General features: G+C 30.9%; 2 protein-coding genes across 2 annotated transcripts in view; one reads left to right on the top strand and one right to left on the bottom strand.

Moving 5' to 3' along the window:
- LOC107441534 (sodium/potassium-transporting ATPase subunit beta-like) overlaps positions 1 to 13,568 on the bottom strand; it is a 136,041-nt gene that overhangs the window by 21,953 nt on the left and 100,520 nt on the right. The gene's annotated exons all lie outside the window — the stretch shown is intronic.
- LOC139425843 (uro-adherence factor A-like) lies at positions 4,823 to 8,941 on the top strand. Its single transcript, XM_071181840.1, has one exon. It carries the CDS (start codon positions 4,823 to 4,825, stop codon positions 8,939 to 8,941), a length of 4,119 nt encoding a protein of 1,372 aa, XP_071037941.1.

A 13,568-nucleotide genomic window follows, 5' to 3' on the forward strand; every position in this document is an offset into this window, starting at 1 on the left:
TTGTCAGCTATTTAAGCTCAAGGGAATAGTGTAAACAAATCAAGTAAGCCGAGCAAGCAGTAAACTTTTTTAATAATATAAGACTTAACAAACTCCTTTCTCCTTTTTTAAAAATTCATTCGGCTTAAATGACTGCAAAAAAATCCTTTTTGCAGTTAGAAGCGTTTAGTAAACTTTCTATCATTTAAAATTCTAAAATGTCAACAAAAAAATTAGGTTTAAGAAATACGTTTGTTTCGTATCACAATGGTATACTTCGAAAATTCCAATACATAAAGGAAAGATTTAAAAGAGCAAAGTTCAGAATTCTAAATACTTAAACTAATTCTGTTAAACTTTCTTAATTTATTACCAGCGTTGTACAGTTGTAATATTTAGCAGTGCGTAAACGTGAAACTGCATAATTTCGAATTTTTATGTTAATCTCTGTGCTGAAATTAATAGAAATTTTTAAATGAAACTAATAGAAACGAACATGTGTTGAACATGGAAAAAAACCACCTAAGCTTCTCAAGGTCAACCCGATTGGAAAGGTCATTTTATAGCTGATCAGTTTGCCACCAAGAACATTGTATCTTTGCACTGTGTGTGATACTGCTGAGCTAAGAGTAAAATAAAAGTCAATAAGACATATTAGTAGTTAGAACCAGTGAATCCTCAATAGTAAACGGACACATTATCCATTAAGTTGATTCGTAGAGGTTAAAAAATATTTTAGAGATATTCATTAGATTTCTTACATAGAGCTGGTTTATAACCTGAAGTCGTAAGATGTTAGGGAATCAACAAATAATTACTATAGTTACATAAGGTTACAATAGAATCATTCTAAACAAACACGACCACATGAAGATACAATGGAATCATCCAAATAAGTACTACAATGACACGTGAGTGCTAAGAACCATTCAAATCAGCACCACAATAATGTGAAGATGAAAGAGAATTATTCAAATGAACGCTACAATAGTATGGGAGTATAGGGTTATCATGCAAATACGAACTACAGTAGCATGAGGGTACAAAGAAATCCTCCAAACAAGCACTTCAACAATATGATATAACATAGTCCTTCTAATAAGCAATATGATAACATGAGCATACAAGAAACTATCCAAATAAGCACCAAAATAACGGGAAGATGCAAAGTAATTATCCAAGTAAACACTAGAATAGCATAAGTAGACAAACGTTATCGAAATAATTACAACAGTAATACGAGGGTACAGTGGATTCGTCCAAACAAATACTGCAATACTATGATACAAGGCAATCATTCCAATAAGCCCTACGATAACATGAGGATACAAGAAAATCATCCAAAAGAGTATTACAATAACAAGAGTGAGCAAGGGAATCATTCAAATAAGTACTGCAATAGGAAGAAGTTACAAATAAATCATCCAAAATAAGGACTATAATAAGACGAGGGTTTAAGGAAATAGTCCACACAAGCACAGCAGTAATATGTTACAAAGTAATCATTCTAATGTACTCTACGATATAATGAAGATACAAGGGAATCATTCAAGTAAGTACTACAATAACATGAGAGTGCAAGGAAATCATCCAGATAAGCACCACAACCGCGTAAAGATGCATAGGAAGTATCCAAATCAACACTAAAATAGTTTGATGACATAAGGGTATCATCCAAATAATTACTACAGTAATACGAGAATACAGTATTTTCATCCAAACAAGCCCTGCAATAATATGATACAAGGCAATCATTTTAATAAGCCCTAGGATAACTTGAGGATACAAGAAAATCATCCAAAAGAGTACTACAATAACATGAGTATGCTCAAGGGAATTATGCAAATAAACACTACAATAGCATGAAGTTACAAATAAATCATCCAAAATAAGGACTAGAATAAAACGAGAGCTTAAGGAAATCATCCAAACAAGCATTGCAATAATGTGTTACAAGGTAATCATTCTAATAAACCCTACAATATCATGAGGATACAAGGGAATCATCCAAATAAGCACCACAATAGCGTGAAGATGCAATGGAATTATCCTAATCAACACTAAAATAGCTTGATGATACAAGGGTATCATCCAAATAAGAACTATAGTAACATAAAAGCACACTGGAATCATCCAAACAAGCACTGCAATAATATGATGCAAGGCAATCATTTTAATAAGCCCTAGGATAACTTGAGGATACAAGAAAATCATCCAAATAAGCACTATGATAATATGAGTATGTGCAAGGGAATTATACAAAAAAAAACACCACGATAGCATTAGAATACAAATGAGTCATCCAAATGAGGACTACGATAAGATGAGGTCACAAGGAAATCATACAAATAAGCCCTACAACAAAACCTAATTGGTACTGCAACAAAACAAGCGTCATAAAATTTTCAAAGCGAAACGCAATTAACGCTCAGAAAAATAATAAAAATGTAATAAATTCGATGTAAAATGTTTAAATTTCCATTCGAAACAGGTCAGTAAATAATTGTTAAATTGCTTAAAAATAACGAAGAAAAATGCTCTGACCTATTAAAATCAATGACAATGGCTTATTAAAAATTTATAATTTACTCTAAACTAATTTTCATCAACCAGAGTTGCTAAAAAGTTTCATTAAAATCATTTTTTATTAGTTTTAGCACTTTAAGTATTAACTCAAAAAATTACAACAAAAAAAATTTCCAATCTCTAATGTAGGAAAAAAAGGAAAATTTAATTAAATTAACTTTAAAATGAGAACTCTTTTTTTTAAATGTTAATCCGACAAAGTAAGAGAAAAAAGTATTTTGATTATTTTTCTTTTATACCACAAAATTCTTTTATAATTGAGGTTAGGTAAATATTCTTTTGCCGTAACAAGGAATTAGTTAGAATAGTTAGCTAAGCAGTTCGTTATTTCTTTCCGTTTGTTTTAAACTGATGTGTTAAATATTTTTGTTGATAGAAACAATTATTTGATATAGTATATTTTCCTATTTATTAACCAGTAAGATTATCGGTTATTTCATCCTGCTTTAGTATTAAATGCTTTACAGGATTTTCCGTAATCACTACCTCTATCTGTAAAAAATAAAAGCTAGTTGTATGTTAGGGGTTGTAAATTTTGGCATTTATGAGAGATAACGATAAAAAGGTGATCAATATCAGTCAAATCACTAGTGGAGAAAACGGTGTAAAAAAGTTCCTCGGTAGCCTAATGGTCCATTGGATATTCGTCCGATGGGGTCGGGGTTCAATCCTCCAAGTCGCTGAGAACCAACGAGTACATGTTATATACCTGCTAGTAAAATTCGTAGAATCAAAAGTCTGTTACTGAGCAGTAGTACCATTGGTACAAAAATCTGTAGAAAACGCCTTAGGGGAAAATGGCCTCACGAATCAGTGATGCTGCCATCTATCTGTCAGGTTCTGAGCTAAGTCGCAGTTACACCATAGCGGTGCTCTCTTGTCAAACGAAAAACGCTCCTCCGTGACTTAATTTACTACGATATTTCAAGCTTGACTTATCCAACTGTCATTAGAAACTACAAAAACGCGAATAAAAATACCCAGAGATAATTTGATTGCTCATTATTTGATTGCTCAGTTCTTTTTTGCAATTAAATAGGTTTTGATGTTCTCAGTTCAGCCTTCTTTAAAAATGTTGGTTTTCTTGCTTAGATTTACTAAACTACAGGCAATTATTTACAAAATGTTTTCAAATGAATGACTTCTTTGGATTTAATTTTAAACCTTAGATCATTAATATAATGTGAAACAAATTAGATGACTCCCGGCAACAAATCACAGAAATGTTTAGCAATGTTATTTTAAAAATAAAGTATTTCTTTTAGTTAATTCTAGAAAAAAAATGAACAGAAGTCACTTCAGAGCAGATATTAATATGAATATAAAAATGAAAACGATAATTACAAACAGGTCAAATTTTATTTTTTTTTAGACTAAACAATGCCAAGTTCAAATAATTTTTAGATGAAATAATAATTAGTATTAAATTGATTCAACTTAAAATAAATTAAAATTTTTATTATTTTTAACGGATATAATTATAAATTTTAGCCAAAATGTAAAATAGTTCTAAATTAAATACGTTTGTTGGCGTTCAAATTAAATCATTAGTTTGCAATGAAAACGATAACATAATAAATATTTATTTTTGAAATCGATAAAAGAAAAAAGTTTATTTATATTTTGAGTATGCCAGACGAATATGTAGATAGAGATTTATGCTCTAAAGAGATTGATTTATAGCCAAGTATAGTTTGACAAATGTAGATAGATGTAATTGAATAAAAAAAAAACATTGTTCGCTCATAAAACATAAAATTCCAATTTTAAACTGCTACCTAAATAAACGTACTGGAGTTTCACACTTACCCAGAGCTTAGTTAACTTTAAAAGAACTATGGTATATGCAAATTTTAATTGGTTAAAATCAACTACATTTACTATGATATTTAGCATGAATATAAATTATAAAAACATTCGTAAACTTAGAACTTACCACGTCATCTAAACAATAAAAAATAGCTCCCTAGAGTATGCATGATACTGTTTACATGCACTTGTTAATTATAGACTTAAACAATGAAAAATCGAACAATTGAAAAGTTAGAAAACAAAATAAATCAATTAAACAATAGCTCCCGGTTCTAAACACTTTAATGTAAACACTTAAAGGAAAAATTTAACTAAATATTCCATTCCTATTGCAATATCAGTTATGCTTGCTTTAATTAGAAAAAAATTTCCAAAAACGATTTTCTTATTAGTATTTGTAAATAGTATAATAGCATTTAAAAACAATACTAACTCTTACATATTTATGTCTTTTCCATTATTCAACAAAAATGCAAAACTGAAACAAAAGTTAACCCAAGAGAATGAAAGCAAACTTTCTTCAGACTTATCACGTATATCTTTGAAGTGTAAAGTGAGAACAAGTGCAAGAGAGAAAGTATCAAATGAACTGCACAAAACGGCAAATAATGGTTTAACCAGATTCAAAAGAAGTGTAAATAAACACCTAAACAAGTTTATAAATGCAGTTTTAAAAGATGAAGATTATGATGCTCCTACAGATGTCCCTACAATTTATTCTGAACAAACAATTGACTACTTCACGAACAAATATATGCATGGTGAAACACAAAATGATAACTTTTTAAACCAAGGTAGTTCTTTTCAGCCAATAGAGGTCCCACAATACAATGAATCCAACTCAAATTCATTAGAGAATACAGAAGTACTACAATACAGCGGATTCACTTTTAGCCCTTCTTCAACTACAGAACAGTTAGAAGAACTTGAAAATACAAATTTGGACACAGCAGAAAGGACAGATTCTCGTCTGCGTGCTGAGACAGATTCAGCTGCGTCTATCACATCTGAGTTGCCTCAGTTCAAAAACTTTAATTCAGTTACCCCAAGAACAGTAATTCCCCAACACAATGGCTCATATTTAAATATATTAACTACGACAGAGTTGCCATATAACGATGAAGTAGTGGTAGAACTAACAGATATAGCAAAACTTATAGATATCACTGATGCTTATTTAAGTACACTAGATGCAGAACAGCAGCCACTCTTTAATGAAACAGAATCAACTACGATGGATGCAAGAGAGTTTTTAGTGCTCAATAAGGATTCAAGTATGGAAAAAGCAGAAGAGCCAATACACTTCAACGAAGCAGATTCAGCGACGATGGATACAACGGAGTTTCCGCAGATTGATGAGACATATTCAAATACAAGAAAAGCAGAAGAGCAGCCCAACTTTAGAGGAGAAGAATCTATTATGTCAGATACTACAGAGTTTGAGCAGCTCAATCAAGCATATTCAAATACGAAACAATCAGAAGAACAGCCACACTTCCACGAAGCAGAATTTATTATACCAGTTATAACAGAGTTTAAGCAGCTTAATGAAGCATATTCAAATACAAAACAATCAGAAGAAAATCTACACTTTCACGAAGCAGAATCTATTATACCAGATATAGATATAACAGAGTTTGAACTGGTCGCTGAAGCATATTCAAGTGCGAAACAATTAGAGGAACAGCCACAGTTTAGTGAAGAAGAATCTATTACACCAGATATAACAGAGTTTGAGCAGCTCAAAGAAGCATATTCAAGTACGGAACTATCAGAAGAAAAGCCACACTTCAGTGAAGGCGGATACGTTACGCCAGATACGGAACATTTTTTGCAACTCGATGAAGCTTATCAAATGGCACCAAAAGTAGAAAAACTTCAACTATATAGTGATACAGAATCAGTTATGTCAACAGAAACTGAGATATTAGGAGAGACAGATTCAGATACGTCAACGATATCGACGGTTTTACCATTAAATATATTTTTTTCAGATATGACAGGCAGGAGTGACCTATCACGACTCACTTATATAAATTCAGATTTACCAAGAGATGAATACATGCCACATTTCAAAAAAGTAGATTTAATTACTTCAGAAGTAACAGAAATAACTCCGCTGATGGAGATAGATTTGGAGATCACCAAACAGCCAGAGCTTGATGACGAAGATTTAACGAAGACATCAGAGCAATTAGCCCTCGTTGTTTCAGATACAAGTACTCCTGTGATACTAGAAAAACTTGAACTGCTTGAACCAGAGTTGGAAAAAACAAAGCAGGCAATACTCCATGAGGAAGATTGGAGCCCTACATCATCACATTTAGATTTTATTGCTGTAGATTCTGACAAACCACACTTCAGTGGCGTCAAAAGAGATGCAACAAATGATCCATTTATAATTCCTGCAACAGCATATTCGGAAGAGCCTGCTATAACAGTGTTTGTGGACTCATACTGTGGAAATTGTACTTCTTCTGAAAAAGGTGTTAATTTTACTGAAGATATAATATCAGCAGAACCAATGGCAGTTTTACATAATAAGGAAAATTATGCCATTGATAGTCTGAGCACAGGTGCAAATCCACTGATTATTGATGGAAGCAGCAATAAAAATAAGCTTCATGACGCTGAAATGTCATTGTCTACTCTAAAACAAAATGAAACCGTAACAAATGCACGTTTTTACACTACTGAAGACGGCTATGATAAAATAGAATCTACTACGTCTTCCACGAAATTATCAAATGAAACAGTAGATAGTTTTTCTTTTCCCAACATAAATGATAAGTCAACTGATAATGGCAGTAGTATAAAAAATATGTTTTATGATATTCCAACTTCGTCAGTTTTAACCGAATCTGCAACATCTCAAAAACTGTTAAATGTGAAAATTACAACAGCCATGAATTTTGTTACCTCTCCAAATGAAGTTGATAAATTAACAGAAATATCAAATGATTCTGGCAGTAGTTACGGAAACAATACCAATGAAAAATACAAATCGTTGGTTAACCAAACACAGAAAGAAGATACAACAAATTTACGAAACCTTAATGAGGACTTTAATACTGAAAATATTACATTAGAGGAAAATACAGTAAGTGTTTTTAACGTAAGTGGCGATTTCTTTGATTATATAGAAAATATTACTTCAGCAGAAAATTTGACGTTAAATATAACAGAGGAAATTGACGAAAGTAGTGAAACATCTGAGAATCCAGCAATTTCCAATGATAGTGAAAATGAATCAAATGCTGAAGCAACTGAGAATTCAACAATTTCCAATGATAGTGAAAATGAATCAAATACTGAAACAACTGAGAATTCAACAATTTTCAATGACAGTGAAAGTGAATTAAATGGTACTATAGCATTTGGAGGTACTATAGAACAAGATGAAATCACGTCAGAATCTGAATACTATAAAGCTTCAAGTGTTGAACCAACTGCAGTAACACAAGTAAAGAAAAGCAGATCTTTGGCGAAATCAGCTTTTATAAAGAACAAATACATAAATAAGCCTTTACAAGAAAGACATAAACCTCATTTTCTCAATAAAATAAGCGATACAGTTTTCAACGATGATTTTACCGAATTCGATGGCTTGGTATCTGAAATCGCTTTTTTTCAAGTCAAGGAAAACACAGATGCCAATAGAAAAGAGCTACTTAATTCGCCAAGTAAAGGTTATGAACCATTTCTTAAAAATATGAATCCACATTCTAGCTACATCTCTACTGAATTTTATAAATCTGAATACCCTCTGGAAAATAGACAACAATCTGCCACTATTTCCGGCTTTTACAGAAAATCTACTAGACGAAAATTTAAAATCAGGAAAAATGCGAAAGAACGGAAATTCAGGACTTCCGAAGTCATTCCGACCAAACCTTTATCGAAATTCAAAATTGTAGAGACCAGAGTGAAAGGTATTGAATATCATTCGCTCAGAAAGAATTTAAATGTTGCTCTGATGCTTCTTAGAAAGCATTTATCGCACCGGAGAAATAGTACAATATCTTCGAAATCAGAACAAAAGGTTGCATTTAACGAACTTTCAACGACGTTTCTAAACGATTCTTTAAAAACATCTCTGAAAAAGGAAGAAGAAACTATACTCATAATTAAAGGCATACCTTCAAAACAATTAAACGGTTCTACAGAATTTGAAAACAGCACATTGCTTAAGAAAAATACTTCGGAAGAAAAAAATATTAATATTCTGGCTTGGATAATTGTCACAGGAATTTTGTTTTTTATTGCTGCGTTGGTGATGGCAATTTATTCAATAGTGCTGACGCGCAAGTCGAGTGATAATTTTTCAACAAATTATCTTCTAAATAAGCTTGAAGACGTGTCTTCTAAAATTAGGGATAACAAATCAGAAAATGATACCATGGATGTCAAAATAGCAGAAGCACTGGAAACTATGAATCGAAAATTGGATATGAGTGTTAATTTAATTCCATTTTATGATTCTGACTCTTTAAAGAAGAAATATTCAACGTCACGACATCGTAACAAACTTAAGAAAATTTTCAATGTAAAATTGTCATCGTAACAGACTTAAGAAAGTAATTTCAATGACAGCTATAATCAATTTATGGAACTAAAGTCCGATCTGTAACTTAGTAAAGAAAACTTTGCAATTCACACCGCGTCTTAGAAATAATAGTTTTTATTCGAATAAATTTTATTTCTAAACAGATAGATTAAAATAACTCACTACTTACATTAGCTCAGTTATTTTTTTAAAAGTCGTTAATCTTTATCAATTTCCAGTCTTCTTACTGAATTTGGTGAGTTAGCTTACATCTTTAGTTCTGTTAATTAACAAACTCATAGATTTTAAATTTTATTTTATAGCTGGTGTTTATAACTACCAATGTAACATTATAATTTTGAACCCAACTCAGAAAACAAAGAACTCCTGATTTAAGCATAGGGACAAACTGGCCTTCCCGGAGGACTTTTTACAGAACTAATCCACATTTATGTTATGTGGAGAGAAAAAACACGAAAACCTCCCATGGTTACCCGGGGATTCTAACAAATGATCCGTCTAACACCGATGATAATTTATGCCAGTAGATGCGAGCCGGGTGCAGAATTCGTATCAACCTAACGTGGTACATATCACTATATACCATGAGCCTTCACTGTTCAAAATGATACATTGAAGAAAAATTAAATCCTACTAGACTTCGCGTAAATTTAATTTAGAAAAAAAACTTGATTTTATAGTAATAATTGTTACGATCTGTATTAGTGTTATGCACTTTGAACTGCATAATACTGCATTAAAAATTAATAAGCGGAATAAATGTTACTGTTATTAATAATTGTAATTTTTTGCATTTTTTAAGTACTTTAATTTATGCTACAATAATTTTAAGAATTCAAATTTTAAATGATTAGTAATTACTTTTTCCATATTTTCACCACATATTTATAATTTGAATAAATTACAGCTATTAAAACTTTATTAAATGGTATAAAATATTGTCATTAATATCTCTAAATATCATTAGCTAAAATATTTATTATATTTAATTCAGAAGCACTAAATTCCATTATTTATGAAAGCTGCCATAAGCATAAAAACTCTAGGGAGTAATATAAAATAATATAATAAGTATATTTATTGCATGGGGTAAGATAAAGAATTTTTTACCTCTGTTCAAATGTTCGTAATAATAAGAAAAAATATATACTGTATGGTGAATAAATAATGCAGAGCAAAAATATTTATTTAATGTTTTAAATTATGGTAAAATTTCACTCAACAAATTTATGATTAAAAGCCCTTTACAAAAGACAATAAGTGACGATAATAAATTTTGCATTAAAACTTCATTTTTCATAGCATAAAACTAGTTAAATTGATTTTACTTCGAGGCTTTTGAAAAACTATTATAATTATTTTCACGTTGCTTAAACTTACATTGTTTGATAAATAGATGCTCTGAAAATTTTCAAAAACCAGTTATTTTAAGAAAATTAAAATATTTTGAGACAAACCTGCATTAAATTAGGCATAAAATTTCTAAATACTGGCAAATAAAAAGAACTATTGGGTTAATTTTTTTAACTATTTATTATTTCTTTCAAAAAAGTGAACGTCGAAAAAGCCTAAATGAAAACTAAGAAACAAACATAAATTTTGTATTAAAACTTCATTTATTACGATACAAGATATATTAAATGTTTTACTTAGAAGCACTCGAAAAACTATTTTAAATTATCTGTCTAAGTTGGTTATAATAATATAATTTGATAAAGATGTTCTGAAAGTGTTCGAAAACTAATTATTTTTCAAATGCATATATGCAATGGTAGAATTGTAATTTAGCGTGTTGAAAAGTCCATTTTTGTCTATAAACTTAACGCGGGTTTTTTCTCGACACTTCAATTTAATCAAAAGTTATTGTGTTTAAATCGCATTTATTTTTACTTTTTTGCTTTAAATAATGATTATTTATCCATAATTATTGTGAGAAAATTTGCTTATTTTTCTACAAATCTTTATTTTATAAGGTCGCGTTTGACCAAAAGGTAAAAAGAAATTAAGAGATAGAGAGAGAGAATGATAGATAGCTTTCCATTTATATTGAATTTTTTAAAATTTATAACAAACTTTATTCCAGGGAAACAAAAACCATTTCCAATTTAAACTGATTACTGTTTTGAACTTCCAATTGATTTCCAATTCGAAGATTATCTTCCTACATCGTAAACGAGTTAAATCTCTAATAAGAAATAAAATCTCTTTTCAATTTTTTCATTCCTATTGTGTCAGACAACCATTACTTCCTTAGTTTGATTTTTTCATAAAATGCTGTAGACTATTTTTTAATCTTGATAATCTTTCATTTTGCATCGATTAATATCTAAGCAAAATGTTCCTACATCATATTTCTCATTAATACAAAATTAAAATAATTTTACAGTTTATTAACAAATAGTATTCTGTTCTTAAGAAAAATATCTACTTTTAAGAAGAAAAAAATTGAAGGAAAAAAACGACGTTTGGTGAGCGAAGCGAGCAGGAGGCGGAGTCTCCAAGTAATATCTAAAATTATAAATTCGTACAACTAAGAAAATTATCTAAATTTGAATTTTTGTTAAAACTTGATCAAATCTGTCATAATAAGGGTTTAGTGTGCAGTGCGCAAGGTTAGTAAGACCACACGCATCAAAGTTTTATTTTATATAAATGTAATGTAACTTTTTTATTCCAATGCCCACCTGTGTTAACATCCGACAATTCAGGCATTTACAGGACAATTTTGTTGACCTCTCTTTCAGGGGCACCATATTAGTTGGGCCAATATCGCCCCCACGGTGAGGACAGATAGTACAGGGAAGGAAAGAACACCCATGCCTTGCCCATGATTCGAACCCAAAACCTTTCTGATGTAAGGACAGTTCCCTGCCCCCTACACAGGCCAATGTAATGTAACTGATGTTCTATATATTTGGGCATTGATGAAATAATGAATGTAAATATTTTTCCTCAATAATAATGTATTTAATAACTAGAGTCAATTAAACTTACAACTATAAAATAACATGTAAATAGCTGTAAATATTAAATGCTATAGTGTCGTCTATTTCCTTTGTATTCATTAATCCAAAATCGCATACTCTAGGAGCACTAAGAAGGTACCTTCCATTCCAAGTGTACAACAAGTTAACTAAACTAAACTCAGTGGCGCAACAGCCCATACAGGGCCAAGGCCTACTGTACCCATCTCAGTTTTCATCACCTTGGGTTCTGGGGTGCAGGAACGGATGTTCCGGTCAGGTGGTCAGCCGAACGCGGAACCCCCACTGTTTACATTTACAACAAGTTAACTAATAAAAACAATATAACTCTTTTCATGCTATCTGTTTTATCCAGAGTTCCTATACAATAGCCGAGAATAAAAATAACTAACAGCTTCCAATCTTTTCAAGGTTTACATTGCATACACTATTGCATTTTCTACATTCCACACTCCATTTATTTCAGAACATACAATGGAACAATAAATGACTAAATGTTGCGCATCTGATTGATCTATCAAACTTATTGTAACTCAAAATAACAATTAAGCGCATTAAAACATTCCAATAGTTCAGTTGTATAATATTAATGTTTGGGATACCATTTGATAAAGCGCAAATTAAACTATTAAACTTGAAATCATTCAGGAAACCATACATAGTTACTTCGAGTAAAGCACTCTGTCGCAGCTAAATTTCCGTTTCCCAGGAAACCGCATTATATTGAATATTCGATTCGGTTTATCTCTGTTTGCAAGTAGCATGTGGAATAAAGGAAATTTAAACAGACTATTAATAAACGGAATAAATTATACATATGGTCTGTTTACAAAAGGTATAGACCATGTAAGTTGAATGTTAATAAATGAAAATCTGAAAAGATGCCACATTTGTATATAAGTAGTGTGAAAATTTTGAACATTTTGAGAAGAAAAATCTGAAAATAGATTTTTTTTGTCACTCTATAATCAGACTATTCGCCACAATTGGGTACCTGCAACTCGAGAAGAAGAAGACCGCTGAAATCAGCTGGTTGTGCGTAAATAACGCAGGGTGAATCTGGGTTTACTATCACACTGAATCAATTTTTGGATTAGATTAATTTGGGTACCTATAAGAAACTCCATGCGAGGGTATCGAAACTAGTTGACTGATGAATTGTGAAATCTATTTATGCCACAATTTTTCAATTGGCATTTGTTTATGCATAAACAGAAACTACACAGCTGTGGTTACTCAGGGGCTAGATAGTTCGCCTCCCAATGAGGTGACGTATGTTCGACTACCAGAGTTGGCTGGTACATAAAAATTCTGCTTCCGGCTCTGATAGACTACAGTGATAACTTAAAATATTTTCAGTGGTAGATGGATCATGTATTAGAATCCCCCATAATATATATGCATTCTCTTCATTTTTTTTTCATTTATTTATTGTTGAACAATTTATTGGTTACAATTCCATAAGGTTAGTTTAGTGCCACGCCAACTCTTAAGACAATCGCCAAAAAAACGATTTAGTAGTTCAATGATAGTTTAACATATTATTAAAAGTATGTTAAATAAATAATATAATATTAAAAAAGCAATAAAATAAATTAAATAATATTAAAAAGTAATATAATAAATAAAATAATATCACA

Source organism: Parasteatoda tepidariorum, chromosome 6 (genome assembly GCF_043381705.1).
Source record: "Parasteatoda tepidariorum isolate YZ-2023 chromosome 6, CAS_Ptep_4.0, whole genome shotgun sequence".
NCBI lineage: Eukaryota > Metazoa > Arthropoda > Arachnida > Araneae > Theridiidae > Parasteatoda > Parasteatoda tepidariorum.